This window comes from Lissotriton vulgaris, chromosome 11 (genome assembly GCF_964263255.1).
Source record: "Lissotriton vulgaris chromosome 11, aLisVul1.2, whole genome shotgun sequence".
NCBI lineage: Eukaryota > Metazoa > Chordata > Amphibia > Caudata > Salamandridae > Lissotriton > Lissotriton vulgaris.
The window spans coordinates 587,003,254-587,015,862 of record NC_141699.1 but is presented as its reverse complement, the minus strand read 5'-3'; the positions used below and the strand labels follow the sequence as shown (position 1 = coordinate 587,015,862).

General features: G+C 48.8%; 1 protein-coding gene across 9 annotated transcripts in view; it reads right to left on the bottom strand.

Moving 5' to 3' along the window:
* Nucleotides 1–5,074: 5,074 nt before the first annotated feature.
* Nucleotides 5,075–12,609, bottom strand: part of XPO7 (exportin 7) — a 687,768-nt gene continuing 680,233 nt past the window's right edge. For all 9 annotated transcript variants that reach the window (XM_086943668.1, XM_086943671.1, XM_086943674.1 and 6 more), the window contains one exon: nucleotides 5,075–6,836. In XM_086943668.1, coding sequence (XP_086799794.1) covers nucleotides 6,743–6,836 — 94 coding nt within the window. In that variant the 3' untranslated portion in view covers nucleotides 5,075–6,742. The remainder of the gene's footprint in view (nucleotides 6,837–12,609) is intronic.

Here is a 12,609-nt window from a genome sequence, read left to right as displayed (position 1 = left end):
GTAATGGTTCAAAGGGAGGTCCCATTAATCTTGTGAGAACCAAGTTTAAGTTCCACACTGGTGCAGGTGGCGTCCTGGGAGGAATTATTCATTGAGTCCTTCCATAAAAGCTTTATTAGCTGGTACTCTAAAAAGAGATAGGTGTTGTCTATTATGTAGGTATTCTGCGATGGCAGCGAGGTGTAGCCTGATAGATGTGTAGGCCAAGTTACACTTTTGAAGGTGTAATAGATTTCCTATGATGTGTTGAATAGACACGTCTAAAGGATTCATTTGGTTGTTTTGGCAGTATATGACGAACCGTTTCCACTTAGTGGCATAACATGCTCTAGTAGTGGGGCGTCTAGCTTCTTTGATATTGTTCATACATTCTGGGGGAAGGTTGAGGTAACCAAACTCTATGACCTCAGGAGCCAGATCGCTAGGTTGAGCTGAGCTGGGTCCGAGTGTCTGATCTCTCCATAGTTCTGTGTTAATAGGCGTGGAGATAGGTTTAGTTTTTGGTGTGGTACTACAGACATCTGCAACAGCGTGGTGTACCACGGTTGCCTGGCCCAAGTTGGAGCGACTCGGATGAGCGTTAGGGAATGTTGCTGTAGTTTGCGTACCACTAACGGAAGTAGCGGGAGAGGATTAAAAGCGTACGCAAATAGTTCTGACCAATTCATCCATATCGCATTGCCTTTGGACAATGGGTGTGGGTATCTGGCGGCAAAGATTGGGCATTTTGGGTTTTCGTGGGTGGCGAAGAGGTCTATCTGAGGTTGTACCCACATTCGAAAGAACCGATGAAGAACTTGCGGATGAAGTTCCCACTCGTGGATCTGCTGTGTTTGACGGCTTAGCAGATCTGCTATTGTGTTTTGCACTCCTGGGACGTGTTGGGCTAAGAGAAAGATCTTTAGTGGTATAGCCCATCTCCATATCTGCCGTGCTAACAGAGAGCTGCAGAGTGTGTCCCACCTTGTTTGTTTATGTAGTACATTGCTGTCATATTATCTGTGCGGACTAAGACAGCTTTGCCTGACACTTGAGTTTGAAATGCTTTTAGGGCAAGAAACACAGCTAGCAACTCTAAGTGGTTGATGTGGAGTAGCTTCTGTTGCGGTGTCCACCTGCCTTGCATGGTGTGATGCAGTAGGAGAGCTCCCCAGCTGGAGGGAGATGCGTCCGCTGTCATGACTATTTGAGGAACTGGCTCCAGAAACGGTCGCCCTTTGGAAAGGTTTTTGGTGCTCCACCATTGCAGAGAACGATGAGTCCAACCGTCTACCAACACTAGGTCTGTCAGTTGACCTTGAGCCTGGTTCCATTGGCGTGCTAGGCACTCTTGAAGTGGACGCATTTGCAGTCTTGCGTGAGGTACTACAAATATGCAAGATGCCATCATTCCTATGAGCTGCATGAACACTCGAGCTGGTAGCGAGTGTTGTGGTTTGAAATTTGGAGAGCTTGTACACTTGCTATCCTTGCTGGAGAGGGATAAGCTAGTGTTATATGGGTGTTTATTGTAGCGCCGAGATACTGTTATATGTGCGAGGGTTGAAGATGCGATTTGGTGTGATTTACTGTGAATCCCAAGTCGTGAAGCAGTTGAATAGTAGCGTGAGTGTGTTGCACACACTGGCTGTATGAGCTGGCTTTTATGAGCCAGTCATCTAGATATGGGAAGACATGAATATGTCGTCTTCTTAAGTGTGCTACTACTACTGCTAGGCATTTGGTAAACACCCATGGCGCTGTTGTGACTCCGAATGGGAGCACTTTGAACTGGTAGTGCGGCCCGTCTAGCACAAATCTGAGATATTTTCTGTGTGCTGTGTGGATGGGAATATAGACGTAGGCGTCCTTGAGATCTAGAGTGACAAGCAAGTCGTTTAGTACCAGCAGTGGAAGGACTTGTTGAAGTGGGACCATATGAAAATGATCCGACTGTATGTAAATGTTTAGAGATCGGAGGTCTAGGATGGGTCTTAGAGATCCGTCCTTCTTTGGTACTAGGAAATATAGGGAGTATACTCCTTTGTTTTTGTGATGCTCTGGAACTACTTCTATTGCATTTTTCTGCAGGAGGGATATTACCTCCTGTCTGAGCAATGTTAAATGTTCCTGTGACATTGGGCGCTGCTTGGGTGGCCTACTTGGGGGGGGTGGGGGGGGGGGGGTGGAGAGGGTAGATGTTAGTTCCAGACAATAACCTGATTGAATTATTTGCAGCATCCACCTGTCTGATGTGATGATATCCCAGGCTGGCAGGTATTGTTGGAGTCTTCCCCCGACAGGAGTGGAATGGGACGGGGGAAGGGAGTCATTGGGCAGGGGTAGAGGCAGAGCGGGAGTTGTTATTTTTATCTCTGCCTTTGTTATTGTTACCCCTGTAACACCCCCTTTGGTAGCCCTTGCTGTAAGTGGACTGTGTAGGGGCCTTGTACGAGATAGAAGCTGTGTCTGAAGTATATCCCCTGGTGGCACCTCGATAGGATGAGCGACTAAATGAATGTCTGGGAGCCTGCGACTGCAGGGCTCCCATAGATTCGGCGGTGTCTGTATCCTTTTTCATTTTTTCTAGTGATACATCCACATTGGGTCCAAATAGGTGTTGCTCATCAAAGAGCTGATTAAGAATGTTACTTTGTACCTCAGGTTTGAACCCTGATATACGTAGCCAGGCGTGTCTGCGTAGTAAAACGCTGGTGTTAACTGCCCTAGAGGCAGTAGCTGCTGCATTGAGTGCACACCGAATAGAGGTGTTTGTGATGTTTTTACCCTCTTGGATAAGCTCCTTTGCTCTATCCTTGTACTTCTCAGGGAGATGCCTCTTTAATGACTCTAGCTCGTCATAATGTGCCATGTCATATCTGGCTAATATTGCCTGTGTATTGGCGATACGCCACATGTTTGCTGCTTGAGACGCTGTTCTTTTCCCTGATGCGTCAAGTAGCTTAGACTCCTTATCTGGTGGTGCAGCCTCCCCTGATGACTGTGAGTTTGCTCTCTTGTGTGCATTGGAAACTACAAGTGAGTCTAGTGGTACTGGACCTTTAATATATGCTGGTTCTGAGGGAGCAGTTTTATATTTTTTCTCTATACGAGGGTTAGTGACCAGAGTTCTGACTGGGTCCTTGAAGACTTCAGGGGCATGCTTGATCACTCCTTTGAGCATTGGTAAAATGGATGAGGACCTTTGTGCATTATCAAAGGTATCCATTAGGAAGTCTTCCTCAACAGGGTCTGTGTGCATGTCCACTCCATGATATTGTGCAGTCCTGTGAATTAATTCATTAAACCCTATAGTGTCTTCTGGTGGGGAAGGCCTTCAGGGGTATAAGTCATCCTGAGGGACACTTGGGACATCTGGGGTGGTATAATCATCCCACAGGTCAGGGGATCCTGTAGGCGTGGCTGGATCAGGTATGTTACCCCCATATCATCAGAGCTATCATCCCGGTCTGGTATGATGGAGGATGCTGGGAAATGCTGTGGTATGGGCGGATGTGGTGATGGTACAGGTGAAAGAGAAAGGGAAGGCAGTCTTAGGGGAGAGGTAGCTATGTCCTTCTTCTTTGAATGTGGAGCTCGAGCTGGTGTGTCCAGTGGTTGCTTTTTTGCAAGCCAAATTTAAGTGTCCAGTGATTGGATCCTTAGCTAGAGTCTTTTTAGCAGGGTCCGGGTAAGGTAAATCCTCTGCAGGAGGGTGATCTTTTGTTGCGGAGGAAGGATTGGGCACCGAAATGGCTTGTTTTGGTTTCTTGATAATGTCTTTCACTGGGGAAGCAGGAGTCTTTTTTGGCTCCAAGGCTTTTTTCGGTTCCGTATCCAATGGTTTTTTCGGATCCGGTGGTTTTTTGGAATCCGAAGCGGGTTTGCTTGGTTCCGACTTGGAGTAGTGATGTGTTTCGGTGCCGACGGTTTGGGTGTAGGTGTAGTCGGTGCCGTTAGATGTGCTCCGGCACCGTGTGAAGGTCGACTCGAGCCCGAGATGCCTGAAGGCTTAATTGGCTTCTTAGCCGGGCCCGAAGGTGGGGCAGTAGAAGCAGAGTGACGGTGTGTACCCGAGGGCGAGGGTGTGACCGGGGCCTTCTGTGTCGTGGAAGGGTCGGGGTCGACGGCCTTACTTACGACCCGCTGCGCTGGAGTGATGTCCTCGACCTCGGAATCTTCTGCCTTGGAGCTGCTGTCGACGTCATGTTGTTCTGGAACGTTGACGCCTTCTTCGAAGATGTCGTCCGGAATCGGAGCTGAAGATCTTTGAGCCATTGTCCTCCTCACTCTTCGGTCCTGTATAGTCTTTTTGGAGCGGAAAGTGGCACAAGCTGAACAGTCCTTTGCCTCGTGCTCCGGAGAGAGGCAGAGGTTACACACCTCATGCAGGTCGGAGTGGGGAAACTTCGACCCACATTGAGGACACTTTTTAAATGGCGTCCTTTCCATGAGCTGGAGTCGAGGCCTAGCTAGGCCCGAAGACCGCCGACGATGACCGGAATCGAGATCCTCGATGTTGAAGAGTAGCGTCGACTGGAAAGCATTCGAAACGAAGTTTTGGAAGTTGGTGAGGATTGCGCGCCGAAGGAAAACAGTTCCAACACGGAGCGCTGGAAACACATCCGAGCCCGGTGGCGGGAAAAAACAATATGGGGATGGAGCCGATGCCCATGCGCAGTATCATCCAAAGGAGGAGTCACCTATTCTGTGACTTCCAAAGACTTTTCTACAACAAAACAAACTGCAAACATCTGGGCCCAACACTAGGTGGCCATCTATGCATAGTGTGTAATCTGCAGCTCATATGCCTCGAACATAACATTTTTGTGGTGGGTTTGCAATTACGGATTATCTTTTTGGTGATTTGTTTCAATTATTTTTTCTTAAGAGCATCTCATCATGCATAAAGGGGGATGTGCTTCCAGGATAATGCTGAAAAAGACTATAATAGAAATCAATACACATTCCAAATGTTAGCAGGCCGTATGAAAGCATAACAACAAAATATACCTGCCGAAGGAAAATTACAGGTGTGTTCTAACTTGATGGCAATTTCTTTTTTTTGTTTTAGGTAATGAGGTGAGGACGAGGCTCAGTACAAACCATTGATGTTTATTTGCTGTCACAATGCATACACTAAATGCAGCCAACCCTCTTACAAAACCACCTGCGAGTCTTTACAACCGTAGGACCCGACAAACACACGCACACACACTCGTCAAAGAGGAATAAGCACATCCACAGTAGGTGCCTGCACTCAACTGCAAAGTGACAAAGAAGTTGCTGCTGCACTGTGTGTCCAGTCTACTGAAAAGGAGTAATGTGGGGCTCCCCATTCGTCAACCACTGCAACTAAACTTTCAATAGGTACCAACTGTATCTAGTTTTACTTTAAATATTAAATATAGAATGTAGCTTCTTGGAGGTTCAATAGACTTTCATTAAGAGTATGAGGCCACATTTTAACCTACTAAATAAACCCTACTTCCAAACTTTGGGGACTGAACCTCAAACCCATGTGCTATGTAGGCAGAGGTGACCCACACCTCTTCCCCCATCATGCAACCACTTTCAAATATCCTTCGTCCTCTACAAAGACACAAACCAACTTGACACAGATGGGATAGGGCTCAGGGCGCAAAGTGTGGGAATATATTTATTAAATCTAGGTGGAGTACAGAAATTGATGCATTTTACTTAGAATGTGTACTCCTCTTGACACTGGAAGGAATGCATACCTTTAGAAACGAGATGTAGATCCCCTACATCTCAACGGAAACAAATGCGCATAGCCTTCCTGTGACCTGGAAGCTTAGACCTGGTCTTCCTGGCTCTGGTGAGCCATACAAGAGGAATGCTGGATTTTCTTTTTGAAGAGTTTCACACATGCTTTCAATTTATTTGTTGTGAACAGCTATCCATAAAACCACATATGTAACTCTGTGATGTAATATATCCGATAGTCATAGACCATACAATGGGTGAAACCACAAGGCAAGGGAGACATTGTGGCACAAGCCCTGCCCTCCCCTCCCAGCAGCCAAGTCCAGTAAGGAAAACCCCCAGTAGTGCAAAGCAGTGCTGACCGCCAGCCCGGAAAGAGCTTGGGAGCTAGGCTGCAGGGGACAAATGCAAGGAGTTTGGGGGCGCAAAGGGCTGTGGCCCTCATCTCACACAAAGTACCTCAAACAAGGTGACAGGAAGCGGCTGGTATTTCAGGGCAATTAAGAAAAAATATACATTTTGGGAAATATACACCTCGCTCTCTCTCTTGTGCTTCCTGCTGCACCTGCCACTCTAATACGATCTCCTCTCGTGAAGCTTGGAGGATGTCTCTTCATTCACAGCGCCCCGTGGATTTGGGGGAGGGTGGGGCCCGTATTAGAAGATAAAAACTTCAATCACACGTTTTTCTTATCAACTGAATCAATATAAACAGTGTTCAAAATGTTATGAAAAAATTTACATGTTTATACAAGGCAGAGGGCTGAAGAGGGGAAGCGTCAACATCCAAGTATTCTTGGGGAGGCAGCAGGCTGGTTATCCTGACAATGCCCATGAAGTGGGAGCACCCTTTAAAATACCTCCTGTCCCCCCCTTCTTCCAACGGCCACTGGGAGAGCAGCCACGTCCCTACCCCACCCTCCCTCCCAGGGAGGAGAAGGGCGCCTTCAGGATCTGACAAGCTCTCCCATCCCTGGCCACCCGATTGAGCCAGGCCTGAGAGATGCGGCTACACACTGGGGTGTCACAGAAAGTGTCAGCTCATCATGTCGTTGCTATTTACACCACACGCTGAATTCTTCATCGAGTCGTTTACTTCTCGCCTGAATGCAGACAAATTCTGAGTGAACCTGCAGATACACAGAGAAAACCGTTTAGTAATGCATAACTTATCTGCAAAAATAATAAGCAAGACTATATTTGTGTACTGATCCGCACATTTCTAACAGTTGCAGGATGTCCAATCATGTAAATACCTACATTAGTCTTTCAAATTTATTTCAGCACCAAGAGACTCCTGTAATCTATAGCACATTATCAACCTATTACACTGTGAAAAACTGGCAATTTGATACCACTGTATGCTACAGAAGGAAGTTTCAAGCAATTATAAATGAAGTGGAGTTACATTGTGTGGCGCAGAGTGGCATTGTGTGGCGCGGAGTGGCATTGTGTAGCATGAAGTGGCACTGTGTGGCGTGGAGGGGCATTGTGTGGTGTGGAGTGGCACTGTGTGGAGTGGATTAGCATTGTGTTGAGTGGCTGGGTGGAGTGGTGTGACATTGAGTGGAAAGGCAATGTGTGTTGTGGAGTGGCACTGAGTGGCATTGAGTAACAAGGAATACAGTGGCATTGTGTGGAGTTCAGTGGAGTAGCACTGAGTGGAGTGGCATTGTGTTGCATTGTGTAGTGAATTTGTGCGGAGTGACGAGGTGTGGAATTGAGTGGAGAAGAGTGGCATTTTGTGGCTTGGAGTGGAACTATGAGGAGTGGAATAGTATGTCATGGAGTGAAACTGTGGTTTCGAGTGAAACTGGCATGGAGGGGAATTGTGTGGCGTGGAGTTGAACTATGTGGGGGTGGAGTGGCTTTGCGTAGTGTGGAGCATTGTGGGGTGTCATTGTGTGGAGTGGAGCATAGTGGGTGGCATTGTGTGGAGTGGCATTGTAGGATTGGAGTAGCATTGTGTGGAATGACATTGTGTGCAGTAAGATTGAGTGGAGTGGAATTGGGTGCAGGAAAGTGGAACGAAATTGTGTGGACTGGAATTATATGGAACAAATTGAATTGTGTGATGTGGAGAGAACTTGGGTGGAGTGGAGAGAAACTGTGTGAAGTGGAGAGGAACTGGGTGAAGTGGAGAGGAATAGGGTGGAGTGGAGAGGAATAGGGTGGAGTGGAGAGGAATAGGGTGGAGTGGAGAGGAATAAGGTGGAATGGAGATGGGTGGAGTAGATTTGTGTGGCATGGGGTGGCATAGAACTGTGTGGCGGAGAGTGGCATTGAGTGTGGCGACGTTGTGTGGAGTGAAACTGAATGGCATGGGGTGTAATTGTGTGGTATGGGGTGTAATTGTGTGGTATGGAATGATAATGTGTGGAGTGTAATGGCTGGATTGGCATGGGATTGCATAACGCTTTATGGAGTGGCGTGCAATTGTGTGGAGTGGGACTGTTGCATAGAATTGTGTGGAATAAACTGGAATTGAGTGGAGGGGAACTGTTTGGAGTGGGATTGTGCTGAGCGGGACTGCATGGAGTGGCAGTGTGTTGCACGAAATTGTGTGTCATGGAGTGGGATTGTGTGGCGTGGAGTGGCATTGAGTGGAGTGTGGCGTGGTATGGATTTGTGTGGAGTACAACTGTGTAGCCTGGAGTGGAACTCTAGCGTGGATTGGAAATTTGATGGGTGGAGTCGAATTGTGTGGCGTGGAATGGAACCGTGTGGCGTGGAATGGAACCGTGTGCGTGGAATGGAGCCGTGTGGCGTGGAGTAGAATTGTGTGGAGTAAGATTGAGTTGAGTGGAATTGGGTGCAGGGGAGTGGAACGGAATTGTGTGGACTGGAATTATGTGATGTGGAGAGAAATTGGGTGGAGTGGAGAGAAACTGGGTGAAGTGGAGAGGAATTGAGTGGAGAGGAATAAGGTGGAATGGAGATGGGTGGGGTGGAGTAGAATTGTGTGGCATGGAGTGGCATAGAACTGTGTGGCGGAGAGTGGCATTGGGTGGGGCGGTGTTGTGGGGAGTGAAACTGTAGCACATGAGGTGTAATTGTGTGGTATGGGGTGTAATTGTGTGGTATGGGATGATATTGTGTGGAGTGTAATGGTGTGGAGTGGCATGGAGAAGCGTGGCTCACTGGTTAGAGGAGGCAGACCTGGAAGCAGAGGTCAGCCAGGGACCAGGGTTCAATTCCCGGCTCGGCGGGGTCTTGAGTCCTAAAATGTCCATGGACTCGACAATTCTCGCTCCGGTGCCTACTCGATTCATGGGTTTACACTCTGCGACTCTGGGCAATAGCTTGCTTAATCTCCACAACGGCCCCTCGCGGCGGGATGCCTGGCTTTCACCTTGCGGATACCCTGCCGGGGTTATCTCACAGGGGAATACCAGGACGGGTTCCCTAAGCAAGCGCTTAGAAACCGCTTGGTGATTTGCGCTATATAAATTCCTGTACATTTACATGGAATTGCATAACGCTTGGTGGAGTGGCGTGCAATTGTGTGGGGGACTGTGTTGCATAGAATTGTGTGGAATAAACTGGAATTGAGGGGAACTGTTTGGAGTGGGATTGTGCTGAGTGGGACTGCATGGAGTGGCAGTGTGTTGCACAAAATTGTGTGTCATGGAGTGGGATTTTGTGGCGTGGAGTGGGATTGAGTGGAGTGTGGCGTGGTATGGAATTGTGTGGAGTGCAACTGTAGCATGGAGTGGAACTCTAGCGTGGATTGGAATTTTGTTGGGTGGAGTGGAATTGTGTGGCGTGGAGTTGAACTGTGTCGCGTGGAATGGAGCAGTGTGGCGTGGAGTGGAACTGTCTGGTAAGGAATTGTGTGGTGAAGGGATGCATTGTGTGATGTGGAACTGTGTGGACTGGAGTGTAATTGTGTGTAGAGGAGTGTAATTGTGTAGCATGGAATTGTCTGCTGTGGAATGGAATAAAGTGGAATGGGGTTAAATTGTGTGGTGTGAGATTGTGGGGTATAGAGTGGAACTTTGAGTGGAGTAGAACTGGATGCATATAGCGGAATTGTATGGCGAGGAATGGAATTATGTGGTATGTAGTGAAATTGTGTTGAGTGTAGGAGAATTGTGTGAGTTGGTCTGTAGTGAAAATTAATGTGTTTTAGACCAGAAGGGGCTAGTGGGCGAGGTAGCAACGCACAAGTTGCTACTTGTGTAACAATATATCTGTAAGAGATATTAGTTAGTGATAGATTCCTTACCTTAGAATATCCCCAGGCGTCAGACTGGATCTGGAAAGTTTTTCGTTAACAGTACCCCTGCGCGTTGGTAGGTGGCGTCGCGCGGCTTCGCTGGCATCGTAAGCGCTGAGATGACGTCGCGGAGACTACTTACGTGCCACCCATGCGCGCTGACGCAGAGCTATGCAAAAAACTGACCACTGGTGCCATGAAACTAGGGCCCTGAAAGGGATGACCTTAACACTAGCAATCAGTTCGCAGAACGGGGAGATTGGGTGGGGCGGTAAGGAATCTATCACTAACTAATGTCTCTTACAGATATATTGTTACACAAGTAGCAACTTGTGCATCTGAAAGAGACACGTTAGTGATAGATTCCTTACCTTAGAATGTATACACCTGCAATACCAACCCAAGTGGTGGGTCTACGAACAAGATTACACCAGAAAGTCAGGGAGAACAGAACGGCCAAAGAAGCCGTCTCTCCGGACATGACTGTCAAGGCAATAATGCTTGGTAAACATGTGCAGCAAGGCCCACGTAGCTGCCTGACAAATACCCTGTAAGGGAATGCCGCGTCACAAGGCAGTAGCGGCTGACGCTGCCCTGGTAGAATGGGCACGCAGCCCCACAGGAGGCTCCTTTTTAGCCAACGACTTACATGCTTTTATGCACACCGAGAGTTGGTTTGTTTGTGCACGGCCAGACCTTTTTGGTGCCCACGTAGCCAAAAATGTGCTGGTCATCCACCCAGAACTGTTGTGTGCGCTTCAGATAGAACAAGAGCACACGTTTTAGGTCCAGACGGTGGAGCCTCGCTTTCTCTTTTGAAGGATGCAGAGGCGGAAAGAAGGTGGGCAAAGTGATAGTCTGCCCGTTGTGGAAGGGAGTGACAACCTTTGGCAAGAAAGAAGGACAGGTCCTTAAAACCACCTTGTCCGGATGAACAGAAAGGAAAGGAAGTTTAGAAGAAAGAGCCTGGAGCTCACTCACTCTTCTGGCAGAGGTGATAGCTACCAGGAAAGCCATCTTTAGAGTGAGAATACGTAAAGGACAGTTATGAAGGGGATCAAAGGGAGCGCACATTAGATAAGTTAAGGCAAGATTTAAGTCCCATCGAGGCATTATGAAAGGCACGGGAGGAAACGTGTGTGTAATGCCTTTCAGGAAACGGTTAACAACCAGGGACTTAAAGAGCAAAGGCTGATCTGGAAGTCTTAGAAAGGAAGAGATGGCCGAAAGTTAACCTTTGATAGTAGGAACAGAAGGACCTCAGAAAGAGGAGCAGAAAGGGGATTCACAGCCTCTGCTGTGCACCATGCCACAAATGTGTTCCACCTGCAGGCGTATACCGTCTTAGTGGAGGGACGCCTGGCTGCCAGAATGACATCACAGCCTTCGGGAGGAAGATCGAAAGCTGTCAACTGTCGCCGCTCAATCTCCACGCATGGAGGTGGAGGCTGGACAGGTTCGGGTGGAGGACCGTCTCCTGCTGCTGCGACAGAAAATCCTCCCGAAGAGTCAGTCGGATCGGCGAATCGATCGCCATGCTGAGTAGCTCGGGATACCAGTATCTTCGTGCCCAATCCAGAGCCACGAGGATGACTTGGGCCCGGTCGCGCACAATCTTATTCAGCACTCTGGGGAAAAGTGGTATAGGTGTAAAGGCGTACAACAGACCGCAACTCCACTCGTGACGAAAAACGTCGCCGAGCGAGTGCCGCAGTGGAAACTCCAACGCACAGAATTGATGACATTGCGCGTTCTCTTCGGTGGCGAATAGAGCTAACCAAGGCTCTCCCCTCTGCAGAAAGAGACCTTGCGCCACGTCTGAGTTCAGACGCCATTTGTGATCCATTAAGCACCGGCGGCTGAGTTTGTCTGCTCTGGTGTTCAGAGAAGCTGCCAGGTGTTGAACCACCAAGGTAATGCCTTGACGTTCCAGCCATGTCCAGAGGCGCTGAGTCTCCTGACATAGGGTCCACAACCCCAGCCCGCCCGGTTTGTTGCAATACCACATGGCAGTGGTGGTGTCCGTGAACACCTGCACTACATTTCCCGGGACAGAGGGAAGGAATGCCTTCAGTGCAAGTCAGATCGCCTGCATCTCCAGAAGGTTGATATGGAGCCGGGACTCGGCCGGAGACCAGAAGCCTCTGATCTCCGCCTCCCCACCCCACGAGGAGCGTCTTTCACCACTGAGTGCTCCGGTTGGGGAAGGGAGAGGGATCTGCCACTGACCCAATCGCGATTCGTGAGCCACCACTGCAACTGTTGTGCAGCGCCCTCTGAGATCTGGACGTGATCGGACAGGTTGCCCTGATGCTGTGCCCACTGGAAGGTCGCACTGCAGAGCCCACATATGCCATCTGGCATGTGTCACCAGCAGGATGCAGGAGAAAATCAGGCCAAGAAGCCGGAGGGTCATCCAGACTGAAACCCGGGATAGAGGCTGAAAGAGCGGAATCATAGCCTGAATATCCCGGACTCGCTGCTCTGGAGGATAAACCTGAAACAGAGTCGAATCCAGAACCGCTCAGATGAAGGGGAGTTTCTGAGAGGGACTCCGGTGCATCTTTGGCACATTGATAGAGAACCCCAGCAAATGCAGGAGGTTGGCCGTAGTCTGGAGGTGGGTGACGACTGCCAGGGGCGAGCCAGCCTTCAACAGCCAGTCGACGAGGTAGGGGAAGACT